Source organism: Crocodylus siamensis, chromosome 6 (genome assembly GCF_052110815.1).
Source record: "Crocodylus siamensis isolate JL-2025a chromosome 6, ASM5211081v1, whole genome shotgun sequence".
Classification (NCBI taxonomy): domain Eukaryota; kingdom Metazoa; phylum Chordata; order Crocodylia; family Crocodylidae; genus Crocodylus; species Crocodylus siamensis.
In genome coordinates, this window is record NC_143400.1 from 38,130,825 (window position 1) to 38,157,394 (window position 26,570).

The 26,570-nt window shown below is 43.1% G+C and overlaps 1 protein-coding gene across 1 annotated transcript; it reads right to left on the bottom strand.

Annotated features, from left to right (window-relative positions):
- Window positions 1–3,717: 3,717 nt before the first annotated feature.
- STC1 (stanniocalcin 1) lies at window positions 3,718–15,241 on the bottom strand. Its single transcript, XM_090054301.1, has 4 exons — window positions 14,964–15,241; window positions 12,492–12,634; window positions 11,168–11,379; window positions 3,718–7,279 (listed from the first exon to the last, which is right to left on the bottom strand). Exons 1-4 carry the CDS (start codon window positions 15,079–15,081, stop codon window positions 7,009–7,011), a joined length of 744 nt encoding a protein of 247 aa, XP_089910427.1. The 5' UTR covers window positions 15,082–15,241; the 3' UTR covers window positions 3,718–7,008.
- Between the last annotated feature and the right edge of the window lie 11,329 nt (window positions 15,242–26,570).

A 26,570-nucleotide genomic window follows, 5' to 3' on the forward strand; every position in this document is an offset into this window, starting at 1 on the left:
TATTTGAAGCAGAGGTCATGTAAAATTTACCTCTAGTGGCAGGTCTCAGCAGTGCACGTTAGAGAGGGAATTAATCCCAAACATGCGACTTGTCACTAGCATTAGTTAATATTAGCACAGACTAACATCCTTTAGAATTAGCTTACTAACTAATGCGGGATCTCTATAGATCCCAATAAAAACTCAGATCTCCGCACTTCCAATACATGCCTGTAGATTAGTGGGAACTTGTTTAGATTCCTTGGGATTATTTACAATTGTTTCAGATTGGTTCACATTGCTTTGGGCTTGCTTGGGATGGTTTGGGTTGTACTTCAGTTTGGCTTGTGCTGCTTTGTACTCTGTGGTCTTTAAATTGGTTTGGATGAGTTTGCATTGGTACTTGGATTGTTTTGCATTGCCTGGGATTGGTTTGTACTGGCTGGCCTTACTTGGGGTTGGTTCACATTGGTTGAGACCTTAGTCTGGATTGCCTCACATTGCTTTGGAAGTCAAGAAGATGGAGTTACCGCCATTTTGCTATAAAGCTTCCTCTAGTGTGCTTCACACTCAAGCAAAGCAAGTAGTGAAGCCCGCCACCTTGTACTTTCCCACTTGACAAGAAATAAATAGGGGGAGTTTCCTCCTTTTCTTATTGCCTACATTTCCCATTTGGAACTATAGATATGTACATTATGTGCACCATTGTCTGCATCCCGGGGGGGGGTGCCCACCAGATCTGTGCGTGGGGCGAGGGCGGGCTACCACTGCAGGCTTGCCCCAGGTGCCAAACTTCCTTGCTACGGCACTGCTTGGACCTGTGTTGCTGGGCCCCCTCCAGCAAAAGAGGCTGCCCCAACCACCTGCTTGAGACCAAGTCCCAGCTGGCAGCCTGCTCCGTGGGGCCATAAAATAGCTATGTGCTCACAAGCCCAGATGCCTCTGACAGGCTTGTAACCAGAATCCAGGGTCTCAGTGTTGCCAGCAATGGCCCACTGTATGGCACCTGGCAAGGCACTGCTTGCTTTGATTATCTCTCTGAGCCTCTTTCAGTCTTCCCGTCTGGACAAGTCTGGACACTACAGCACCCACCCCATCTCCTCTGTGGGTTAACACTATTACTTCCCCCCACGGTGCTTGCCCAGTGAGATCTGAGGACTTATGTCTCTGGAGTGCCTCTTGGGCTAAGTACAGAGTCAAGAAGCCCACGATTGAATCAATTCAGCCTTTGCAGGTTAGCCTAAGCTGCATGAACAGGTTAAATTGAAACAGAAGTAAACAGATATTTACCTTTGATTCAGGAAATACAGTCTCATGCCTGGTGTGGCTCAGGTTTGAAGCTGGGGGACACACTAACTCTCCGGCTGTGTGCTCACTTCCTCTTCCTGCTGCCGCTGAGGTCTCTGGGAATTGCAGTCCAAAAATCACATCAGCAGGACTCTGCAGGGTAGCTCATCACTTCCTCTTCCTGCTTCCAGGTGCCTCTGGGATTTGTAGTCCATAGTTGCAGCCCTCAGTAAGTTTGAATGGGGGAAGGAGTGTGTGGGGGGGAGAGTCCCTCCCCTGTAGATTGGGCTGCATCTCCAGCCAGGCTTGTCCCCCCACCCCTTTGTCAGCCTGCCCTCACTGCTCCAGCTAGGGAACAGAGGGGCAGGGCCAGCCCTGCTCTCTGGAGCAGACAGCCCAGCCCAGGGCTGGAAAGTATGCCGGGGGACTGTGATTTAACTTGAACCAGGACAGAGTCTGGGACAGAAGTTTCATAAACTGGTTTGACCCAAATCAGGTAAGTCTGATACTACATTCAACCAGGTTTATGTTCAACCTGTTTCAGCCATTTTGAAACTGGTTTCTGTGCACTGAGCTTCTGTTCTGTTACAGGTGTGAACAGTTTCAGATCACTTAAATCAGTTTATGTTGGAGCTGGCCCTGGCAGATCCAGGATCAAAAACCACACCCTGCCCCTCTTAAAGAGCAGGGCCACTACACCCAACTCCAAAGTCATGTTCAGACCACAGCTGTCTCTCTCCACCTCTTTCAACCCCACTATCTGGACAGTTTAGTGGCCCCCAGTACAAGGGGAGCCCCAATGATGCCACGGTCCCCTGCCCACCTCCTGGTCAGAAGCCTCCGTCTCTGTGCCCTTCCTGAGACCAATGCTGAGCTGCCAGCCAAGCAGTTTTCCTTAGGGATGTTTACAAGGTAGCTTCCCTTGTGGCTCAGGAGCGGTCATCCCAGCACCCTTTCCCCTGCTTCTGTTCTTGCCTCCCACACTTTTGCTGCACCACTTGTTTTGTGTCCCAGGCTCGAGCTGAGGCATCAGATGCTATTGCAGTGTGCAGCCTGGAATTCAAGGCTGCCTCCGAGACTTGGAAAACTTCTGGGAGGAAGAAGGGCACTGCAGGAGCAGAGCCTTTGCAGGCAGCAGCTCATGTGGAGCTCGAACATGCTGGGTGCAACATTCTGGACCACACTGATACTGGTTTATCTCTGGAGCAGTAAATAGACAAAGGCTTACAAGCACGACTGCACCAAGGAGGACCCAGGCCAAAACCCATGGGCCTGCCATCTCTGAAGAGCACCTTTAAGCACATGCTGTTAAACACCAGTTCTTTCTTTTTGCTGTATTCAGCCTTGCTTTCTGCACCATGCAGTGTCAAGTGACTAGTCTGGATTACTTTACATTGGGTCAGATTTTTTACGTTTGCAAAAGTAACCAATGCTAAGTGTTCCCTGTGCATAAGATGCCACCTGTTCTCAAGTATTTCCCTTGCATGCAAGGAAATGCTGTATATTTCAAGCAACAAGTCCTGAGCACTACTGTACATTCCCTGTGATTGCTGGCAAATACCAAATGGGATTCCCAACCATCCCTCTTGAACAAGGATGGTTGATGGGTATTTCATGGTGATACTCATAAATGTCTTTACTATCAATAGGTCCCAAGTACTCCTAGCTTACCTGCATAAATGCTCACCCTTGCCCATGAATACAGATAGTTCTTTGTTATTTCTGAGGAATACTGAAAAACATCTGGGAATAAAAGAAAAATCCCTTGAATTCTTATGAGCCTGCCATAGTGCATACTTTTGGCTCCTGGGTATTCTCAATAAATTCCTATCTGTTACTGACCAGTGTCTCTTAATTTTGATGGTTTCATGGTTTCACAGCCCATTCCTTACTGATGAGTGCATGTAGTTAATTGCAGATTGTGTAGGCTGTCTAACTTCTGCCTGTCAGAAGACACAGGTAACATCAGATAATGGAGAATTCCCATACAGAAAGGCACTTATCTCTCTAACCAGAAGCAAAGAAACATATAAACCTCGCATCCTCACAGTAACTGGTTCTTTCAAATCCATGTCCTTGTATTATTCCTAATAATGTCTGTGAGGTTGGACTTTTCCACCCAACTTCTGTGCATATTGCCTGACCAAGGCCAATGGACAGGCAGTGGCTCTCATCTGTTTCTAAGGAATACAGACTATTCCTGTGAACCATGGCCTCTGAATGCTGAACCTGTTAATTGCCAACTATTTACAGATTATACCTGCCACTCCTTAAATGTGGGCAAGCCATCAGTGTTTCACAGTTCAGGATCTGAGGAAGCTTTGCTTTCAAAGGCAGTTAGCTGGCTGTCAGTCAAAAGAATCCTCCTGTTTATTGCATTTGTTTTCCCATACTTTCCAAAGATCAGCATCTAAGTTCATCAAAAAAGACACTTGATAAAAGGACCAAATTTAACATTTTATTTAATTGCAGAAGGAATCCACCATAGGCCTCATTATGTTATGGATCTTTAAGTATAAAAATAAGCAAAGAAAATAACTTGCATCTTTCTTATTATTATGATATGTTTCAAATAACCTTTTATATGAACACACTGAGCTTTAAAAATGTAATTTAACAATAAATAATGACATATACCAGATATGCTTACTGTTTATTCCAGTACTCAGCAAAAAATATCTAAGTATTTTTAAATTATAAATACATAATGCAAATTTTAAATGGCACAAAAATGTCTAAAGTGCAAACAAATCACAATGAGAATCATGCAAACATTTCTAGATAAGCACCCCCTTCCCCCAAAAAAATATTTTGCAGTGAACACAAGATAAAAAAAGCATTAGAGATTAGATGTGACATAGCCAGAGTTTATACTGAAAAATCATTTATCCCCCATTCAGATATTACGGATGTATCCCAGTGATTGTTGCAAGTTTACCATAGGTAAGGAAGTGTGACATTAAATTTAAACTGTTTAGTTTCTGCCTAAAGCCCCCCACCCCAAAGGAAAACATTGAATCCCCCCACATACCCCATCTTAACTGCATATTATTTTGTGGATTCTTGCTGAAAGCTGATTTTGATAGTTCAAAGTTTTCATTTAAGAATTAAAATCTTGCAGGTTTTAGGTAGCCTAAAGAAAAGAGTGGTGGGCTATGGGTTGAGGGGGGAGGAATCTCCTTCCACTCTGTGTTTTCATATAAATGAATCTGGTAGGAGTGTGGGGGGAAGTCTGTCAACAAGTCATTTTCTAGACATGTATCTTAATGGAAATGTTTCTACCAAACTCTATAAGGCAAGATCTACTGGTGAAAAAATAAAAGCTACTATGCACTGTATATAAAGGGTCTGCAGCACCAGTGCAACTATACCAGTTGCTTTTAGTAAGGGCAGGCAAATCCCCAGAGTAGCCAAGCCTTTCTATAACTGTGTGTTCTTGCTAAAGAGTTTTTTATCAAATGCCTCTAAGTACTTGATACACAAAATCCAGTAGACTTCCTGTCCTCAAGTCCCTTTTTCAATCCAAGTGTCTTGGTGCTTGATGCTGTAGAGTGTAGAGTTGCTCTCAAGTTGGAGCTGGGACTTAGCAGGATAAAGACCAAAATGTTGATGATACAGCACTGTCAGAGCTTGTAAGTTGGAGCCCAGTATACCAGACAGCATTTTAAGAATTAGTTAGCACTGCATCTAGTTTGCACTGGACTGTATCATCCAGAGTACGAAAAATAAAACAAAAACAAAAACAAACAAAAAACACACACCACTGTCAGCAACATTTTTTGCTGCTTACAGTTTAATGACAGCATTTTTGGGCTATGTTTAATGAAGACAGCAATATTGGACATACTCCCACTGCATCTGGTTTCAATATTTTAGCAGCAAGTTATTGTTTAAAGGCTTTGTGGTAACATAAGTTTATATTGCTTTATATTTTTGCAAAAAAAAGATGCATCTCCTTTTAGCCTTATAGAAAAATCTTTTCCCTCAGCTATTTAGGGAGCTAACAAAGTCAGCCACCCACAGAAGTAGAGTCTAACTGGGTAGATTTGGAATGAGAGTAAGTGTGGAACTGGCCCTGTCAACATGCCAAAATTTTGCTGTTTTTGGCTTGCAAAAGCTGAGCCAGACTACTGTTCAGAAAATCTTCTCATTTGGTATAGGCCTTCAGTTATTACTGCGAGGAATCAGCTTTTCAGGCTCGGTTGCAATCCTCCTTTTCAGTGGCTTCTACAAGAAATGCATGTTGAGAAATGCAGCCCTAGAGATGGTGTGTTTTAAGCAGCATGGAACTTGTTCAATGTGACTTTAAAGCAAGCACAATGCCATGCATTACGCTTGGCTTGCCCAGCTCCTGTGAGCCACGCCACGCCATGCCACGCCACGCCCAGCCTTGTTTCCCCTGCCATTTCCCAGAAATAAACCTTCTGAAGACGTTTTAGCCTCAGTGGCAGCCTTGATAGCTAAAGCAGTTGTCAGCCATTTGACAATTCCCAAAATAGCTTTTTTAGCAATACTCAAGCCTTCGCTATTATAATCTAAGTACCATGGCAACCCCATGGAGCTACACTATGGGCCGTCATAACCTAATTTACCTGTGGGATCTGAAGGGTTAACCGCTCGTTTTTTCATCTGGTCCAGTCCTAAAGGACTGTGGAGCAACTTCTATCCCTTTCATTATAAAAAGGCCACAAAGGAGAGTGTATAATTCTGAACATGACAGAGATACTGTTACCAGGAAAAAAAATAAAGCTAAGTTACAAAACTAAATTTATATGCAATAAAATTATTTTATGCTGTTTCTTTTAAGCACACTCATTCTGGAATTTAGGTACAGTACATGACAGATTTTAAAAACTATTTATACCACAGTTAGAGCAAGACCTTCAATACTCTAGCCTTAAGACAGATTTCTGTTGTTGTTAAGTTCTTTTAAAGCTGTGTATAGATACAGTACATAAAGATGTTAGGTTTTTAATAAAATGCAAGACTATCTGACTTTAAAACCTGCTTTCACCACGGCCTTGCACCTCACATAATCATTTACACCGTGCAAAGTTATTCTAATCTTATTTGGTGTAGTATTTTTATTTTTTGTTTTTAATCACTTGTTTGCACTGAGGTCCAGGGCAATAGTAAACAGAGTCCCCTGTTTAGTGAGCTAAAACTGATTTTGGTAGATGAACTGGGTAAGGGAGTTATGTTGGAGGATTAAGACTGTATGCCACTAAGAGACCAAGAATCCAAACATGACATTCATATTCGTCCATGGCCAGCACAGATTCATAACACAAATTCCACTGACATCTTTAGGATGAGAGCTAGTTTTAGCGTATCTGTCGTTACCTTCCAGCTTAATACTATTAATGAGATTACATGACTTTAGCCGGTTCCACATTTTCAGACTGGAATGGTGTTTGGACTACAGTGTTTGAATGCTGCAAGATTACATTTTAAAAGCTGAGGTTTGTTTCAGAATTGTTTTTGTGACAAAGAGAAGAGGTGGAGACAATTTAGTTGCAGGAAGTTGGGACACTGAATACAGAAGCCTAATTCCATGCAAATTGGTTTGAGAGGGATAGAAAATATGAACTACTTCATCTAAAACCAGTTTCTAATTGCTATTAAAACCAGGTACAGTACACTTGGTTGGGTGCATTAACTCTTCTGTTAAGAGAGAGAGGCTTCTCCTTTGGTAGCGCTTAGATCCCCTACACACCCACCCTCCTCTCCTCCCCTACAGAATTACGCACTTTCGGAAGAGGTACGTTTCACGTGGGCTGGAATTGACCCCTCACCGCGGAGGTTCCTGAAATAAATTTTTAGCTTTTGAGGCTCAGTGATACGTCTCCTACTGAAGTCTGCTCTAGGGTGCGTTTGTGCGCAGTGATCTGTTTGCAGAAGGTGGAAGAGGCTGGCCATGTTGGGTCCTATCTTCTCCATTAAGCTGTCTTTGATGGTGTTAACTGTTTCTTCATCACATTCCAGCAAGCTTCTCACTAGCTTGTTGTAATACCTGAATTAAGGAAGGAGACAGTTGCTGTACATTATTACATCCCACCATCAGGAAGGTCATCACGCGTGGAAAAAAAACCCCCAAACTGATCCAAAGCTAGAGGGAACAAGATCACCGTGAGAGATCAGCTGCCGTGGTTAAAGCAGGAGAACTAGAACGATCACAGCTTGACAAGGCATTCGCCGTTTAGACCGGTGCAAGAGCACGAGATTTACATTAGCACGTTGTCATCTAAACTCCTGTATCCCAGGGACCGGGCATCCTTTATGCAGCTGTATCTTCGATTCACCAAATAACAAATGCGTTTCTAAGGCTAGTTAACTAGAATTTAGCCCTAGAGTGACTCTCAAGCCTGTGACTGGTAAATGTGCCAATTTGAGTTCTTGTTACTGTTCAGATTAAATACATGAACTCTCCAGTTTTTATTTTTAGCTATTGTATGGTGGACCACAAGCAGAAGTAGCTTTTTTTTTTTATCAGCCAGAGTTGAGAGAGTGTACTAGCCTTCAGGAAAAAAACATTCCTGTGGAGGCAGCTTCTTCCTCATTGCCTACGTAGGGTTTTCTTGCACTTGCTGCTAGACAGTACTGTCCTTGCCTCTTGGACTATAAGGAATCTTAATCCATGTGTTCGAAGAGTTTTCTGCAGAGATTTGCCAGCATCCTCCATTCTTTATTAAGGGGTCGAAGAGGGAGAAAGCTGACTCAGCCTGTATCTAAAAACCTGACCAATGTGGGCATTCAAATGGGGATGATTTTTAAGACCTATAACCAGTAGTCACAATTGCATTAAAATTAAAATTTGAGTTGAGATCTTGAGTTTCCCTATTTGAGGCTGCTGTCTCTACTTGCTGCTGCAGAATCTTGATGTTGCATTGGATCTTAAATATGCTAGGAAAGCACAAGAAAATTGTGCTGATCTGTTTCCCCATCTCTGCTGGACTCAGGTGAAAAGAGAGAACAGTGCTCAGAAGAATTCGCCGCCACGGGGCTGGTGTACACATGCATGCATTCAGGCAAACAGAGCCAACTTGAACAAACTGACCGAGGCATGGCAGGTAGAAAGGGAAGGGCAGGAGAAGGAATAGTTCTTGGAGTCATGGGGACCACTTTCTAAGAGGATGACATCTCACCATCTGGGCATGGAAAAAGAGCTCAGGAGAGTCGTGAGCAGGGGTCTGCTCTTCTCATGGTGACCCGCTCTGTCTCAACCCTTTCCAGTTAGGGCATGCTGAAATTCTCCTGCAGTTATACCAGGGAGCCAAGGGGCTGGGGCTGAAATCAGTGGATCTGTTACAGAGTCTTAGATGACACCTTAACAGTGGGTTAGAAGCATCTTTCATCCTTTTTACTTAAAATTACTTCTTCTATCTAACTCTTTGCAAATAACTTTAATATTAAATAATTTAGTGGCTTGCCGTACTTGGCAAACGGGATAAAAACCTACTGTAGTTGTTAATCCATTATAAAACTGTTATCATTCAAACTGAGTCCACTTTAGTCAGTGTTGCTGAAGATCTCTATTACCTGCGAGTGGGGAACTGCCTTCCAGTCCCTTTACTGCAGGGATTTTTGCAAGCTCACTTCAGTCATGCTGGCTGCCTTCTGCCGTAAGACCTTGCCTACACTCCCTTCTCCATATCCCCTACCAGTGAGTTCTCAAATGAAGATTGTTATTTGCTCTGAGAGTTATGCAATCAGATCGTTTTAAAACAGTCACTGAAATCCTTTTGCCTAGTAAACTAATTTTGATATGTCAAGTGTGACTGCAGGCAGAAAGGCTTTCCTTCTTCATTGCACTGTGGCAAGATTAAATCACAGGAAGGTGCTATGACCCTATAACTACTTCCTCTTTGCCGCCTGTGCCAAGTGGCAAATTCTTATTTTGGGACCATGTTGGGACATGGGCTGGGAAAGCAGGATGCCTTAGGAGAACATATTGTAAACTATTAACTGGGAAATCCTGCTGCTTTTGTTCCTCAACATGTCACAATATCCTCTGGCTTTACCACTCACCAGAGGCTGTGTGTGGAATAGTTCCCTCTACTGGATTTCCTCTCAAAATTTGCATCATCAGATGCAGCTTATTTCTTCACTGCTTTGTAGCTCCTTGTCACTTAAATACGTGCATTTCACGTGTCGCCTAATGCTCAACAAAGTCACTAAGTGACTGTACATGGTAGAAGGCAATGGAAATTGAGCCATCAGATCTTCACTACAGCAGGTGGGGAGTGGGGAAATAGAGAGCACATGTATGAACAAGAAGTTATAAAATTAAGAGCTTGAAACTATACATTTTAGTGTGGATGCAGTCATCCTAGAAAACAAAGGGGAATAAAATAAGGCACCACTGTACACTACTACATGTTTCTTTTTATGGCTTTGCCATTACAATTCACTGTAAAGAGCCCATATCCCTAACTCAACTCATTACACCCTAAGATAGACCCATGTATCAGATACTTCTAATAGGAGCAGCGGGAGAGTGACACCGCACCACCAGCTCTTCATTGGCACTTGCTAATTACAATTTTGCAAAGGCTAGTTTGGATGCATCTCAGATGTTCATGGTTTACTCAGTGCTTGTGCCCAGACATTTCTAGCCTGGAAGAAGCTTTTGGTCCATGACAGCTTTTATTTTAAGTTAACTAGCACTCAGCTGGAGTGAAAAAGGGTCAGTGAAGGCAGGCTTAAAAATATTTCCTAACTAATGTAAGTCATCAAAGTTTGCCACCTGAAAACTTACTTTTAAGTTGTTCTAAGCTGGAAAAATGCTTTTTACGTAATCAACTGCCATCTCTCCTCAAAGACTGCTCTATGATTCACCGCAACTGCTGCTTTAACAGTAATGTCTGTTGAGGTGAACCACAGACCTATCTGTGAGGAAAGATGACAACTAGGTTAAATCAAAGCCCACATCAACCCTGCAGATGATTATCAGCACAGCTCTGTTGCCAGTCAGGGATATGAAGAGGTCTAACCCCAAACTACCATGAAGCCCCTTGCATAACTGCAACTACAGCTGTGTAGCAAACTGATGCTTCTTCTGCATTTGTTCTAGCTGCATCAAAATCCTAAGACACCTGAGTTAAAACAGTTTATAAAGCTATATTTGCTCCTGCCCTACCCAAGCTCCAAGTGCCAGTCATTCCAGGAGTTACACGGGGGGAATTTTGTATTCCTTAGCAAGGCTTAGGCAGATTTTCTAGACAGTTATGGAACATGGTCTCATAGGCAAGGTGGTTTATGTATTCAGATATGAGAATTTGAATATGCCTCCTCCTGTAGATGAATGTAGTGTTCTACTTTACTGATGAATAATACGGTTTTCTCAGTTACTTATAGAAGAGTAGCTCCTCAAAGCCCATCCTGGCGCAGGGCTTCACGGGACTTTTTGCACTGCGCAACCAGAACAAAAAGAGAGAGTTTCTGTCCTACAAAGTTTGTAATTCAAATGAAGAATGGATCTGTAATAGTTAGCAAGAGCTTCCATCCCACATTATTTAGCACAGGGGCACTGACCTAGCCAAAAGCATACATGCATAAAAAAATTCTTATCTTCCACAGTTTGAAGCAACATCTGTGCTGGTTAGAACTTGGTCAACCAAAAGGGCTGTTCTCTTTAAATATATTTGGGACTCCGATCACTGTGCAACTAGTTAATTTCTCTGATTCCTTCCAGAGGTAAATCAGTTTAGCAGGGGAAGTAAGAATTCTGATGTCAGCTATCGTAGCACAACCTTAAACAACATCAAATCTAGGATGTAGTATTTCAGCTCAGCTGTATGAGGAACGGTTTTGAATAACGACTCAGGTTGACGTTGTCATTTTAAAGTCTGCTACATTTTGATGTGCTCTGTACATTCCCTGTATGGAAAAATCCACATACCTGTTTGAAAAGTGACTTGGAAGCTGGACAACTTCAGTGATGGCTTCAGGATTGCGCTTTGCAATGCTGCACATGTCCAGCTTGCTGTAACATTCCTCCTGCACCTCAGAGATCATTCTTTGGAAGGTGGAGCACCGCCGAATAGCAAGGAAAACCTTGGATGTGACTCCATTTGCAATGCATTTCAAGCTTTCTTTCACAAAAGCCTTTCCCTGCAAATTTAGAAGCATCATTTTAAATATGCAAAACTGCAGAGGTCCATAAAAAGTGTATCCTGAGAGTCTGCTGTTGCCAACTACTAGTAGTTATCTTTGCTGTGATTAGAAAGTGGTTCTGTGTTAAATACGGATTTGCCAGCAGAGAAGGCTTTAAGTTCAAGGCATTTTGTTCATCAGTACTAAATACTTACAGTAATGAATATGCCACATTTGCTAGGCATTATACAGACCACTTTGTCCTCTGCCCCCCTCCCAAAGATTTCCCTTATCTGGAAAATAGGATTTATTTTCACATAAAATGCCAATGTATTACACAGCAAAACTGGAGACAAGTCGGCCAGTCCTGCAAGGTGCGGAGTTCCTCAAGTTTCCACTTATTCTTTGTGGAGTTTGAAGACACTCGCTGCACCCAGAGCTGATCCTGAAAAGGCAGTGCACTTCACTGGAAGAACTTAAAGCACCAGAAACCATTAAGTCTCTCCCTGTAAAATGGCAAATTATATACGTTTTGTAGAATAAACACAGAGGATAAAGGTCCTCGGCACAACCAGGATTCCTTTACGTCTTGTTTTAGATATTCCAGGCAATGAGAGAAAAAGAGAGTAAGAGCAAGGGAGAGGAGAGAGAGAGAGAGAGAAAGTGTCCCTGCAGTTCCACTGAGTCAGACTGATCTGGCTTTGCATTTCCAGGGTTGAAATCTTCCAGTTCAAATTATACGTCTGTGCCAGGTCACACAGTCAGAAAACGTACTTTGTTAGAAGAACGTTTCCTCCTGAAGAGGAAACTCAGCTCCCCGCCCCACAAGACATCCTCTGCCAAGTCTTCACACATAGCACACAGTATTTGGAAAGTGTACTGTAGAAAGTCTTCCTGAAGAATGGATTTGTGGCCAAAAAACCCAAATCCTCATTCCCACAAGAGCATCTAAGTAGCAGTAAGTACCACACGGAAGTAGGTTCCCATGGCAGGATGAGGCCAAAGAAATTAAGGCCTCATGTTAGCAAAGTAGTGAGGCACGTGCTTAAGTGCCGTTGTGGAATCATGGCAGAAATGCATCCTGAACAACTAGGAAGCTATACAGGATAGTACTTATTCCTGTAACGTACCTGAGTGTCAAATTTAGCAGCACTATAGAGGAAGGATTTGCAGATGTCATACATTCCATCGGTGTCACAAGTAGAGTTCTCCAGGCATGCGAATGCACCACAGCCCACCTGAAGGGCACTATTTAAACAGCGAACCACTTCAGCTGGAAGACAGGCAGACAACTTATTACATACTCATTCCTTCCCATAGGCACTTTTCAGCCAAGATGGCAAAGCATTGAACCACTGGATTAATCAAGCCTCACAAGACTGCTGCAAAGGTAGTCAACTGATATTTCTGTTTCATAGGACTAGGAAAGGGAGGACACCAGTGGGAGAGAATAGATACCCAAGGCAGACATAAAATAAGGCATTAACTGGATTCATGAAACCACCCACTGGCAAAAAGTATGGGTAGAACCCAAATGCTCCTGGTTGCCAGTCATGTGCTGTAGCCCCGTAGAAAACAGAGATATTAAGCATTTCATACTGGGTCATTTCCGCATAAAAATTTGCCTGGAGGCACGGTTTAATGAACATTTGATTGTTATGTTTTATTTGAAAACTGGGTAGAAGGAACTCAGCATCAAGTGGGGGAAAAGGCTACTGCTGCTGATGGAGAGAGGAAGGAGAACTATCAATACAGAAATTATAAAGATCTAGGGTGCTACTAAGACATGAGGGCTCAAAATAATGCTTGTTTGAAAGGAGGTCATGATGAGCAGACAATTTCCAGATCACATCCAGTACTGGAAAGAAAAACTGAATCCACAATAGACTGTAACACTAAATATAATAGCTATAAAAATGGAAGGCCAAGTTATTCTGAAGAAGATAAGCTTTAAATATTATTGGGAGTATTTATATCATGCTAGGAAGGGAAAAAGTTTAAGAAAAGGTCTTAAGCTTATGCACATTCTTGGCTTTGCTCTGTACGGCAGATCAAATGTTATAAAAAACCTGACACGAATATGGTGCTCAACTCTTCAGAGCAGTGCCAGAAAATGAACAGAATCTAAGGAAACCTTGATTAGGTAGAATCCATTCTTGATCAAAGTTATACACAGTGGTCTCCATTAGTTTAATTACACTAGTGCAGGTATAAGCTCCTGGGCATATAGCAGGGCACAAACCTTTTTAATACATGCTAGTATGCAATTAAACAATAATCCAGCTTCCCTGACACAATACTGCTCTAAACTTAACAGGTAGTAACCTTTTCTGGTAAGCTGAACGTCTGTCCCATTGTGTTCATTCAGAGCCTATCCATTACTTTTTGCCAGATCATGTTACAGGCTGCCTTTAGGAAGAAACCTTGAGTCTCAAAGTAAGATACTAGATGTGGGAGTCTAACTACACCAAGTGGTAGAGAGCAAAAAAGCCTTACTAAAAATTAGGAATGTGGCTAAGGAAGTTAGTTATTTTTTTCTAAAGACACCAGTTGTAAGGTGGGTAGCTACTGTGCTCTGATACTTCTGATATGTGTCTGAGGAAAGCAGTTTTTGATAAGGTCATCCTCTCTTGCACTTAAAGCTTTGCCATCGCAAGTTATTTTCATAATTATGTTTCCACAGGTTCAGATTATAACTTTGCTTTCAGCAGGTTTAATATGCATTAGGCTTTTATTGTTTTAGGCACAGTGGAATAGTGAGACACTATGTTTCTATAGCAACCAAATACAAAAAGGAAATTGAGCAAACACCCTAGTATAATGCTGCAGAGCCCTGCAGATCTAAAATAAGACATCTGTTAATGAGCTCTGAATTAGAGACCTCCTAATATCTTTTCAATATACAGGAAGGCTGATTTTCATTTTTCCATTGTTCAAGATAAAGCACTGTAGATGTCTAGATCATCTGAGCACATGAAGTAGAGGTATTCAATAAGAACTTGCTAGTTATTTTTATCTGTTGTATAGGCTACTTAGCTAAATGTCATGATCATATTTATATGTTACTATCCCAGGCAATTTCTATGCGCAGTGGAGACCACACGTTAACAATGGACACGTTTTTAGGATTGCTGCATTCTCTGAACTGGTATTAGAAAAAGATTCCTGTCTCTCCCTTTTTGAACACAGATATTTAGAGGAGCAACGGTTCAGTGAATAAAATCAGCGGAGAGTGAACTTAAACCCCCACCCAATTTGTTAATTCCCTGTGATGGGGGGGAAGAGAGCGAGAGACGCATTCAACGAGCATGAGAAAAGTATATTGAACTCGGAGGGGGGAGGAGGTGGAGGGTGGAGGAAGGGCGACGGGGAAATAGACCCTGCGGAGTACATCCCAGTTTATAATCCAATTCTGGAATGAGATTGCCTCCCTCTATGTATAATTACATATCCTAAAGAATCATTTCTCCAGGATTTCTGATTCCACAATAGCTTATTGCTATCAGTCATGAAGTTCAGAGCAAAAAGAGCATCAACAGAATATTTGCAGCACTGTTAACACATCAGGGCTCAGCCCCAAAGCCCCCTCTAATAAGTGTTACCTGAGTTCTGTGCTGCAACCCTGGTTTTCCTGGGGCTCACAGAGTCATTCTGTTCAGCTTCATAGGATGCAGAGGCACTGATCACCAGCAGCAGGAGAAGAACTGACTTTAGGAGCATTCTTTGACAAGTTTCCGCTAAGTTTTTTTTTTCCCCTTGTGCGTGTGTCTCCTGTTCTCTCTCTCCTCGGCTTCAGCAAAGATGCGGATCTGGATGCACACAGAGAAAGGAGTCTGTCAGAGACTTTGTAGCTAAAGCAGCCTTGTTCTGCTTCACACCCCTAGCTCTTGCTCACTGGGGGACCAGGAGAAAAGCCCAGGGCTTTTATAGCCGGCCTTATCTGTCCCCCTCCAGGACAAGGAGCCAATCAGAAGGTGGAATAGGCAGCCAATGGGAGCCTGTGCTCATTCAAGCACCAGAGCACTGGAACTTCACAGGAAGAATATTTTCCAGCCAATTAAAAGTACCTGCCAAACAACAATAAAAAAAGTTAATCTTCACAGAAATAAGGGGGGGGAGGGAAGTGGGGGGGAGGAAGCTTCCTATGATTAATAGAGCTCAAGGAAATTGCCACCACAACTGTAAGATCCCCTGCCTTTTTATTAATAACTTACTCCTCTATTTAGGCACAAGTGCAGGAAAGAATAGCTAATTTTACCACTTAAATAATATGATAAAAGATAAAGACAAAAGCATATTCATGTTTTACATCAAATCTGAGTTTGGTGTACATACTGCACACAGACATGGACTAAATGGTGTCCATCAGCCACCACTGCATGCAAATACCACCCCCAAACACTCATGCATCATGCACAAGTGTGCACATGTAGTCCAGTCATACGTGTGTCCAAAGCATATGCTTCTATCTTGTACAGTCCACTCACTCCGCAGACATGTTATGCACATGAACTGCACAGGCAGTGTAATGGAGCCCTGACACCAAAAGAGCAGTCAGGTGTAGTCCTCATACACACCCATGCATAACCAGGGTGCATGCAGGAGCCATGCTTACAGTCTCTCACACATACATTTGAAAAAGAAACAACATCTCTAACTTAATTTGAATAAACTGTATATTCATGCGTATTGCTTCATAACAGAGATTTTGGAAAAGAGTGGGAACAAGCTAGGGACAACTTGTTTAAGTTTGCTTTCTTTTTTTCAGTTTTAGGCCTGCCAAATCCATGACGCAAGGGGGAAACGTATTCTTGTGGCAATTAAAGGAGCATCAGAAGCCTGATTCAGGTTTGTACCAGAATCCAGTCGTACAACTCTGTCAGCCTATGGTCTTAAAAGGAAGCCTATGCATGAACAACAGAAGTGCTAGATCTTGCACACAAGGCTGGAATGAAGCCTGAAAAGGGAAGGAATATAGGTAAAATAATACTTACATTTCAGAAGAAGTATACTGGACAAGGATATGGGGATACGATACAGGTACACTGCTTTAATATCTGAATAACTCACACGGTGTGCTGTGGGGCAAATATTGTCATCTCTGTTTTATAAAGGAGACAGAACTGAGGCAGAGAGATGAATAAGATTTGCACCTGGGAAAACCATACTCATTTAACTTCAAACCAGTTTTAAAAGCTGACTTAGTTAACGCAATGCACAACTCTGCTTTAAAAGAGCGTGCATCTAAAAATGGCTTCTTATTCTGGCTTAGCCTGCAATCATCAAGGAATCTATTAAAGTAAAAACTGAAGCAAGTCTCTCTTAAATGAAACAAGCAGGTTTTGTACCAGGCATTATTTTTTTAAAGACCATTTGACAAGTGATGGGTCTCTGATGACAGAGTGTGTTTCTGGCAAGAGAGGCTAGAATGCAAATCTCCCAACTCACTTTTTACCATCTTATCCTTGTTCCTTGTCCTAAATACGAGAGGAAGGAAGACAGTTTAGTGAAGGAGATGGGCTTGTTGAGTGAAAGAAGCTTAAAGCTTAAAAATGGAGCTTCTCTGGGCACAGGACTCTCTATACAGGGGCAGCTGAAATGCCAGGGCCCTTGTAGCCCAAGCTTGTTGTTATTGATATTGGCTCCCATTGGGATAGAATCAGACCCAGGACTGTACTCCTGCCTTGGGGGGTGAGGGAAGGGGTTAGGACAAACAGCTGTGCCAGATGTTCCAAAAACATTTTAAAATGTTGAAACAGAAAAAGGTTTCATGTTTCATTCCAGTTTTGTGAAATTGAGCCAATTTCATTTTTAAAAAACCCTGCAAAAACACTGTGGTTTCTCCACTTAATAGTACCAGTCCAGTTTTTCAAGTGAAAATGATCCCAGGGGGCTTGATTCTGATTAAATCAAAGGAAGTTTTGGCACGGGCTTCAGTGAGAGCTGAATCACCACTCTATTTAGTTCCTGTTTTATAGGAGTGGAAGCTTTGAATTTCCCCCAAAAATATTCAGAGACCAAATCTGAATTTTCTCCCCAAACACTAAATTTTTGCACAAAACATTGGGGCGGGGGGGAAGTACTGCAAGTAGTTTGCAAAAACCAAGAACTGGCATATCCTGCCCCCTCTCCCCTCACCCAGGTTAGCTTAATCAATGTAGACAAGAAAATTATATACTGCACAGAGAGGGGTGTTAAATTCCTTCAATTCCTTTATTAGTTATTCATTCAGTTACTAGGAGTCTAATCCATGGACTTCAAATGGGTTTTGCAGCAGCTCACAAGTACAGTGCTGTTACTAATCAATACTGATTAGTAACAGCACAAGTCATATTCTAAAATAACCAAATATTGGAGAAAATATTACAGAAGACAATTGTTAGAAAGAGGTTGGATGTTATGATTGGAAGAGATCTGGTAACAGGTTAGTCTTGCTCATCATCACTGGCATTTAATTGATATGATACACCAAGTTAAGATCTCAGTTCAATGTTTTTAAAATGCTCTAAGCTTCAAAATGAATCTCTTAACTCATTTTCAACTTTGGGAAATGCAAGAAGAGAGATTATGTGATTTGCCTGAGGCTATATAATGAATTGGCTTCAACTTTCAAGGGTTAATCTTGCAGTCTTGGGTAAGAAGTTCTGCACCATGCTGGTCCCTAGTCCCGAAGAGTACATCTCAAATAATGTATGCACTAGCAGTATGCTAGGATAGCAAATGCTAGCAGACGCCCACATATTTTTTTTCTTTTGTGGCTTATAGTTTGCACTAAAATATTAAAATAGAACAAAAGACTACAGAAAATGCTAGACTCCTCTCAGACTTATGTAGTCTGTCTGAGAAAGCAAGGACAGGAGGATTTAGGGAAGCTGAAAGAACTCCCGAAATAGACATTATGGAATATTCTTCCCAATTCCGCACACTTCTTCTGTTAGCAGGTGCCTTTAAGTGTAAAGGTTTTTCCACACCCCAGTATCCATGTAGTTCAGTAACAAAATGCTGAACAGGAAAGTGCAAGAGTTCTGCTGCAGGCAAGCAGGGGTGGCACTCGGAGGGAGCCTGGGTGGGTCTATAGCCTCCCCCAAATTTGCCTTAGTGCTCCCTGTAGCCACTGCCCCTTTGTAGCACCCTGCCTCCCCCCACCAGGCCACCACTGCCCACCCCACGCAGCTGAGCCCACCCCGTTCCTGCCTCCAGAGGCATGGCACTCCCAGCCCGGCCGAATATGTAAGTTTGGCTAGAAAGTGTATAGCACAGCCCTTCAATTTTCTGTCTAGCCCACCTCGGCCCTGCCGCCGGGAAGAGGCTGGCACTGCCCCTGCAGGCAAGTATTACATAACCCACACACAGAAAGAGCCTCCCTGGCCCCTTGATTAGAGGGGTCTGGATTATGCTAGGAAGCACGAAAGTTTACATCCTCCTCCCATACCCTGTCAGCCAGTATATAAATGGAAAAAATATAACCCTATTCACTTTGCAAATATCAGCCCTGCATACCATTTTCATTAACGATCCCTGTTAACCAGACTAAGACTTGCTACTACTGTCCTTTATTTTCTTTCTGAAACGCTAAGATTTTGTCTATGGTCAAGGGAGAGTCAGGGGCAGGGAGCCACATTAAACAAACCACAAGCAACCCCCTTTTCGCTCAGCTGCTTTCCAGCTGGATGACTGGAAGCTGCTCTCCTTGACTAGCAAAGAGCAGAGGCTCTTTTCCCTTCCATTGTGTAATAAGATCCCTGCCCACCTTTCCCTGCTCCCCACCCCCAACACAAGATCCCTCCATGAGCTCCACAGTGGAGGGACGTGAGCAACTGCATCGCCTCAAGAGTTAGCCACGCTCCGCTGATTTGTTCCTTGCACGTCGTCTTGTTTCAGACAAATGAAGCCTCTTTAAAAGACCTTCAGGAACCGTGACACTTTCATCCACCCCCAGACACCCCACCCTTTCCTTTAACTCTGCTGTGTGACACATTTTGAAAGAGCCATTGCAGCTCATTTAACAAGCTGGGAATGCAAAAGGGATGGTTTTAAAACAGGCACAATTGAACAGCTTTGCATACAAGGGATAGACTTACATTGAAGCAGATTAGGGTCTAGTTCCTGCAAGGTGCACAGCACTTACACTTCCCTGACATCTAAAGGCAATCTGAGGCTTGTGGGAGGAACTCAGCACTCCACAGAATCGGACCCCAAGAAATTGGTTACTGAACTGACTCCTCAGCTTACCATTTCAGAATCAGTATAGCTATCTGTGCCTCATTATTTGGCGTGTGTTACTATGTGCTTTTTAGACCTAGTTCCCCACTCAAAGGGGTGAACACCAGGGTCAACGCCACTGAAATCAATGGAGTTACATGCTTCCAGTTGATTCTAGCAAAGAGATGGGTTGACTGGGTCCTTTAATTTATTTAGTTCAATGTGGACGTGAATTATGATAGTTTAATCGGGGAAGCTAACATCAGAATTTGGCCTGGGGCATGAATGTGGGTATGACTCACCTCAACTGGAGCCTGATCCAATAAAGCGTGCGTGTGTATGTGCACACACAGAAACGTACAAAGGGAATACAAGAAAAGTGTGTTTAAATATCCTGCTTGAAGTGCCAAGCACCATGCAACTTTACCTGCAGAGCAGTTATGTCATACACGTTAGGTATTTGGCCAAGCTGCAGTGGTGTTAGGCCTATCAAAGGTATTATTCAGGGCGTACTCTTTTTGTGTGGATTTAATTAGTAAAAGTGAAACCATCTGCAGGGAAGCCTGCTTCTTGTGTTAGTTTATTTCCACACTGTTTTGGACATTTTTAAAAGATATTTCTGTGGGGCTCAACTGGTTTCTTACTAATTCCATGCATAATTAAACAGTAATTAAACAAGTAATCTAGTATTATGTGTGACCTTGTGCTCTAATTCCTGACTACCAACTTCCCCAGGATTTTGAAGAAGACCAAGTGTGTATCATGGACTGAATACTGCCTGACAGCTATCAAATGCTTATAGTTTCAGCCCTCAGTCCTTGCAGTTCTGGGCTGATGCAGTCACTGGGAACCCTCATGCGCTGGAGTGCTTTGCTATGCCAAGATCAAAGCTTCAGCTAGATTTGAGCTGGTAACAATCAACCGGGTTTTGATACCCTTACTCATATTAGGCAGTGTCTTGCTCATATGAAGAACCACTAAGGTTAATGAGGAGTGAGGGTGGAAAGGTCTGGCATAGATAAAGAAACTATAACCTGTCAGCAAGTCCTTTAGCAACCCTTCCCACAGGACAGGAAATGAATAAAATTAATTGTGCTTTTTAAGCAATGAATTAAGATCAAGCACCAACTTTTGCTCAGTTAGAAGGGCTTTAGATTTGGAATAGCTTGGACTACTGTGCAGTTATACCAGCATTTATAGGAGAAAAATGTGACACCAAGAACAGGATGGTAATGTTTCAAACCACAATCTCATTAAGTTTTGAAATATTGAAATGGAGGGAAAGGAACCCAAGCCTTGAAATCTTCTACACATTTCTTGCTAGCACTAAACAGTTTCTACGATGAGAAGGCTCTTTAAAGATGTAGTCAGCCCCTTAGCTGATTTAATGGGCTTTCATCACAGATTCCCACTCATTTCAATGGGCTTTGGATCTGGCCCTTAATCACCTGCTAACTTTACTAAAGCAGTAGGAGGCCCAGTTTGCGGCAGCTAACTCCCTCCTCTTGGGTCAGCAAATTGCACTTACTTGCAGCTGACTCTCCATTTCTCCAGGTCTCAGCGGCTGACGATATTAACAAATAATTTTTGTGTTAGAAAACTGCCTTAATCACAAGGAGAATATCTGATTAAAAGCATAAAATTAAACACTTCAGAACAAAGATATTAGCACATTAATATGGAGATTTTTCCTTCCCCCCTTCATCTAAATGCGTTAGTCCTTGGTGTGTAATTTGCATTGGAAAGCGTAGGAGCCACATAGCATTAACAGCTGTGAAATTGGTGTCATTCTTAAAGGTTAAAATAAACTGAGCTATTTGCTCAAGCTGCCAAGCATTTCTTTGCAAGTTCTATGGACAAAGGCCCATGAATCATAAATTTGCTTTATTCCCGATGGAAGGAACCTGCAAGGAGCTGGGCATTTGTAGAGAGATAAGGATGTTCACTGCACAACAGACTGCAGTTCTTCAGCACCTTGAGTGAACAAGGCAAGCGGGATTTAGCCCAAAGCTATCTATGGTTTAAGTTTTACAGCAGCTCTTTAAATGGGAAGTCATATGACAGACTTGCTGCTCCAGGCTTGAAAAAGTCACTTGAAGCTGTTTTAGTCAATAGGTACTGGAATTCATTTTGTGAGAATGTCTTTTGGACTTCTACTGTCAAAAGTTACAGTTCCCAAGGCTACTGAAGTGAGTCAATTGGTTATCTTACTGGCGTGAAAATGAACACAACTGTACGTTCACCACTTATCCATTAGTAGCGAAAGTCACCCACAAAACAAGAATGCTTAATGCAAGAGTAGGCAGAGTGAAGCTGCATATCATATGCACTTGCAGTAGTGGATTTTTCCCAGATGATGATGGCTTTGTAGCAGCTCATATATACCTCTACAGTAATACAGAACGATAGAGTTTATGGAGCAGAATTGGGTCCACTGTCACTTCAGTGACCACTGGATCAGTCCCTTGATCCTAAAATGGAATCTCTTACAGCGGAGTGGAAAAACCCACTGTATCACATCTTTAGAGGAGGACAAAAGAACATGGACATTTTCCATTAAAATGTTTCTTCCATTAAAATGTTTGATTTCTGATCAGCTTTATTTAATTTTTGACAATGAAACTAGCATAAAAATCATCTTCTGCCCCCCAAAATGCACTGGTCATTACTGTTGAAACCTGAAATATTTCAGCCAAAACCCAAAGTGTTTTCACTCCAAATGATGCTGCAGTGCCTCATGGGAACTGTAGTTAGAGAACAGGAACATGAGATATTTTAAGGGAAGAACCTGTAACAGGGAACCCTAGTCCTGTTACTAAGAAGCAGAATATCCCCTTTAAGACAGGAGTCTTCCAAGCACAGCCTGCCAGCAGAGAAGGGGATAAACTAAAGGGCAACCCTGCAGACTGGTCAGCTGACTGGGGCAGTCACATGACTGTGTGGGAGTTCAGGCCAGGGCTATATAAGCCTTTTAGCTGAGCCAGCCAGGGGAGAGGGTGGTCAACCCAGGCTGTGGCTGAAAGTGGACTCCTGAGGACTCCAAGAAACTGTGAAGCAGCCCTGCCAGTGAGAATACCCAGCTGAGTGATCCAGGGATGTGGAGCCAGGGGTAAGCAGGCTAATTGTCTCTATTCTTTTTTGCTTTGCTGTAGCTCAGGGGCTTAGTGTTTATGCTGAAGTTTAATTGGGTGGTTTGCAGCTGAGGTTGTAGGGGAAGTGGAGGCTTCATTAGTGCCCGCAGGGGTGCAGCTTCAGGGGCCAGAGAGCCTGGCGCTAAAGGAGCGCAACTTTAGGGGCCAGATAGCCTGGAGATGAGAGTCATATCTATTGAAGTTAATTTCTCAAAGTTGGGCCCAACATAGTGGGTCTGAGCTGGATGGCTTAGCTATATAAAACGGGGTGGAAGCTGCGTTGGCTGAGACCCCAACAGTGTGTGGAGAAGACGCAAATGACACCTGTGAGGCACAGGGCACAATAAGAGAAGGTCAGAGTCATGCCCTTAAGGCAGAAGCTCATCACCTCCAGGTATTTGTGAGCATAGACCATATCTGGGAAGCTCTGGGGCAGCCTGCTCTTCAAGAACCAAAGAAATACCAAAATGTGGCAGGTGAGTGAAGGGTTGTCTGTTTCCAGGAAGAAAACAATTCAAATATAAAGAGATTCTGGGGTGCCCCAGGCATTTCCAAATGCTGCTGAGGATGAAACTCTGTTATAGAGCCCTTTGTTTAGACAACACCTTCTGCAATGCAAGGACTTTTTCCTCATTCAAGGAGCAGTGATGAGGACTCTTCTCAATATTCCTTACTACGATGCTACATGTGACCACCAACAAGCTTCCAGTCGGAGTGGAGCTAAACTACCAAATGGATGGTATGCTATTTAATCTCAGCCAACTCTGAGCAAAAACCAAGACAACCCTGACCTCAGTCATCAAGCTCCAGTACACTGATGATACTGTAGTGTGTCTTCACTCAGAAGCAGACCTTCAGACAATCAGTAACATCTTTAGCGAGGCATACAAGAAAATGGGACCGAGGCTTAACATTCAGAAGGCTAAGGTCCTCCATCAACAAGCTCTTAATGAGCAGTCCCCAGCTCCAGTAATTCATATTCACAGTGAGACTCTGGAGAAAGTTGAGTATTTCCCATAGCTCAGAAGCCATCTCTTGCACAAGGTTGACATTGATGAAGGGATCCAACATCACCCCAATTGTGCAAGTGCAGGCTATGGACACCTGAGGAAATGGGCATTTGAGGATCACAACATCAGATCTGAAACCAAGCTCGTGGTTTATCAAGCCATCATGATCCCAACCTTACTGTTTGGAGCTGAAATGCAGACAATGTATAGAAGACAATCTCAAGCCACTGGAAAACTACCATCAACTCTGCCTGTGGAAGATCCTTTGAATCCAGCAGGAAAACAGGCACACCAATGTCAGCATCCTCTCACAAACAAACACCATGAACATTGAGGCAATGATCATCCTACATCAACTTCGCTAGGCCAGCCATGTCATCGGGATCTCTGACTCCAGATTCCTAAAGCAAATTTTATTTTCTCAGCTCAGTCAAGTTGTATGCTCAGGAGGAGGGCAGAGAAAGCATTTCAAGAATGCCCTCAAGGCCAACTTGAAAAAATGCAACATTGACATCAACTTATAGGAGACTATCGTCCAGGACTGCTCCAAATGGAGGACGTCTGCTGCAAGGTTCTCAGTACTCTGAAACCTTAAGACAACAGGAGATGGAAAAGCAGGGGTAGCAAAAACAGCATGTTGCGGACCAAATTAGGAACCCTCATATAGAAACATGCTCAAGATGTAACAGAGTCTGTAGATCCCAGATAGGCTTCATCAGCTACCTTTGGACCCACAGATGAGACAATCATGGAAGATTATCATCCTCGACTGCAAAGGATTGCCTACACAGGCAAAGTGTAGGAGGGTATGGGGGGGCATTGGCCCTCGCTGGCCAGGGAGTGGGGAGCAGCGGCCAGTATCCCCCCGAGAAGTGCCGGTGGCACATCTGGTTTGCTGCTGGCACTTCCACTGGCGGCAGCGATCAGCCACTGGGAGACTCCTTCCCCACCTTTGGTTGACCACAAGCACCGGCAGCGCTTCCAGTTTGCACTTCCACCAGCTGGGACGATCAGCAGCTGGTGCCTTCCCAGAGCCAGGAGGCACCAGTCCCCCATGATTGCCCATGTTGACTTCAATAATAGTCAGTAGTTGTTTCCCTCAACATTAAATTTGCACTGTAAACCAGTCTAGGTAGAAAGTTTTAGAGCCAACCCTAATCAAAACACAAATTGTGTAACTAGTTCGGTAAAATGCCATAGCTGATGATCATTCAGAAGACACCTAACATCTGTATAAACATGATGCAATGTAGTCTGGAATCAGACCCCAACAGTACTTACCACAGCAAATCTGCTGCCTTTTTGATTCTGCAATAATAAATCAGGACTTTTTTGTTTTTAATGGCAGTCTAATTTGACACAGTGTTTGTGAACTAATTTTGTTTTGGAGGTTTTAATTTTTAATAGCTGTTAGGATAGTCCAATGGAAAGCCAGCGTCATGTGACATTTTGGAAATCTTTTATGAGACAAACATGATAGCAAAACTGATTTGCATTGACACTGGGAGGATTTACTGATAATTATAGTAGTGAAACTTTGAGTGTAAACTCTTCCTTCATTATTCTTTTGCATCTATTCCTCATCGGTACCAGTATTACTATGCTTGGTTGTATTGTTGGAGTGCTTTAGGACAGCAGTTCTCAACCTTTTTTGTCCCAGGATCCATTTGTAAACATTGATGGCCAGTCCTGCCCCAGTCCCCCACCCCCAGGCCCCAGTCCCCCAGTGTGTGGTGCAGGGGGCCGGAAGGTGGAGCATGGGGGGGGTCTCAAGCAGCCCCTTGAAGGCTGGAGCTCTGCTAGTCTGCAAGGGAAAACCATGGTTTCCCATGTTTTTCTCCCTTAAAGGAGAATCCATTTTTAAAGTTTTGTTCATGACCCTTTCATATATTCTTGCAACCCACTGTTGAGTTGTGACCCTTGGATTGAGAAACACTGCTGTAGGAGACACCATTGTGCAACAAAATGAACATGAGCCACCAGCGCAATGCTGGCAGAGCTAATCAAACACTGGCATGTATCTACTGAGGCATCTTGAGCAAAGCTAAAGATGTCATCCTCCTGTTCTACTCAGCCTTGGTGAGACCACAGCTGGAGTACTGTGTCCAGTTCTGGGCACTGCATTTCAGGAAGGATGTGGAGAAGCTCAAGAGAGTCCAAAGGATGACCATGTGCATGATTAGAGGCCTAGAGACCCTAGGTTATATGAGGAGAGGCTGAAAGACTTGGGACTGTTCATCTGGGTCATCTGATCCCCGCGGTTTTTCCTGCCCAAGGGCAGGGGGGCTGGATCTGATCATCTGTAAGGTCCCTTCCAGCCCCTCACAACTATGAAATTACACTTGGCACTGTACAGACACAGAACATATGCAGACTAGCTCTTCAGACCTAGTGCCTCATCTCCAGTTCATGGAAGTCTTCAGCAGAAAGTTCTCCGGGGTGGGGGGCAAAGCCATCTTCTGTTATATGTTTTTTATAGCAGCTAGTATACTGGAGTCCCAATTTCTGTTGGATGTTCAAAAGTTGGGGAGAGCTTGTGTGTATGTACAACAATTAATTTAGATTCATAGGTTGTAAGGCTCCAAGGGACTTCAGAAGATCATTGGGTCCAGCCTCCTGCACCAAGCAGGAAAGATAACTGGGGTCAGGTGACCCCAGCAAGGTAACTGTCCAGTCTCCTCTTGAAGATTTCCAGGGCAGGTGATTGCACCACCTCTGGAGGGACCTTATTCCACAGTCTGGACACCCTGACTGTGAAGTTTTTCCTAATGTTGAGTGTGAATTAGTCTTCCAGGAGTTTGTAGCCTAGTTTTCCCCTCGGGTGCCCTGGTGAACAGTTGCTCACTGAATCCTTGATGGACTCGTA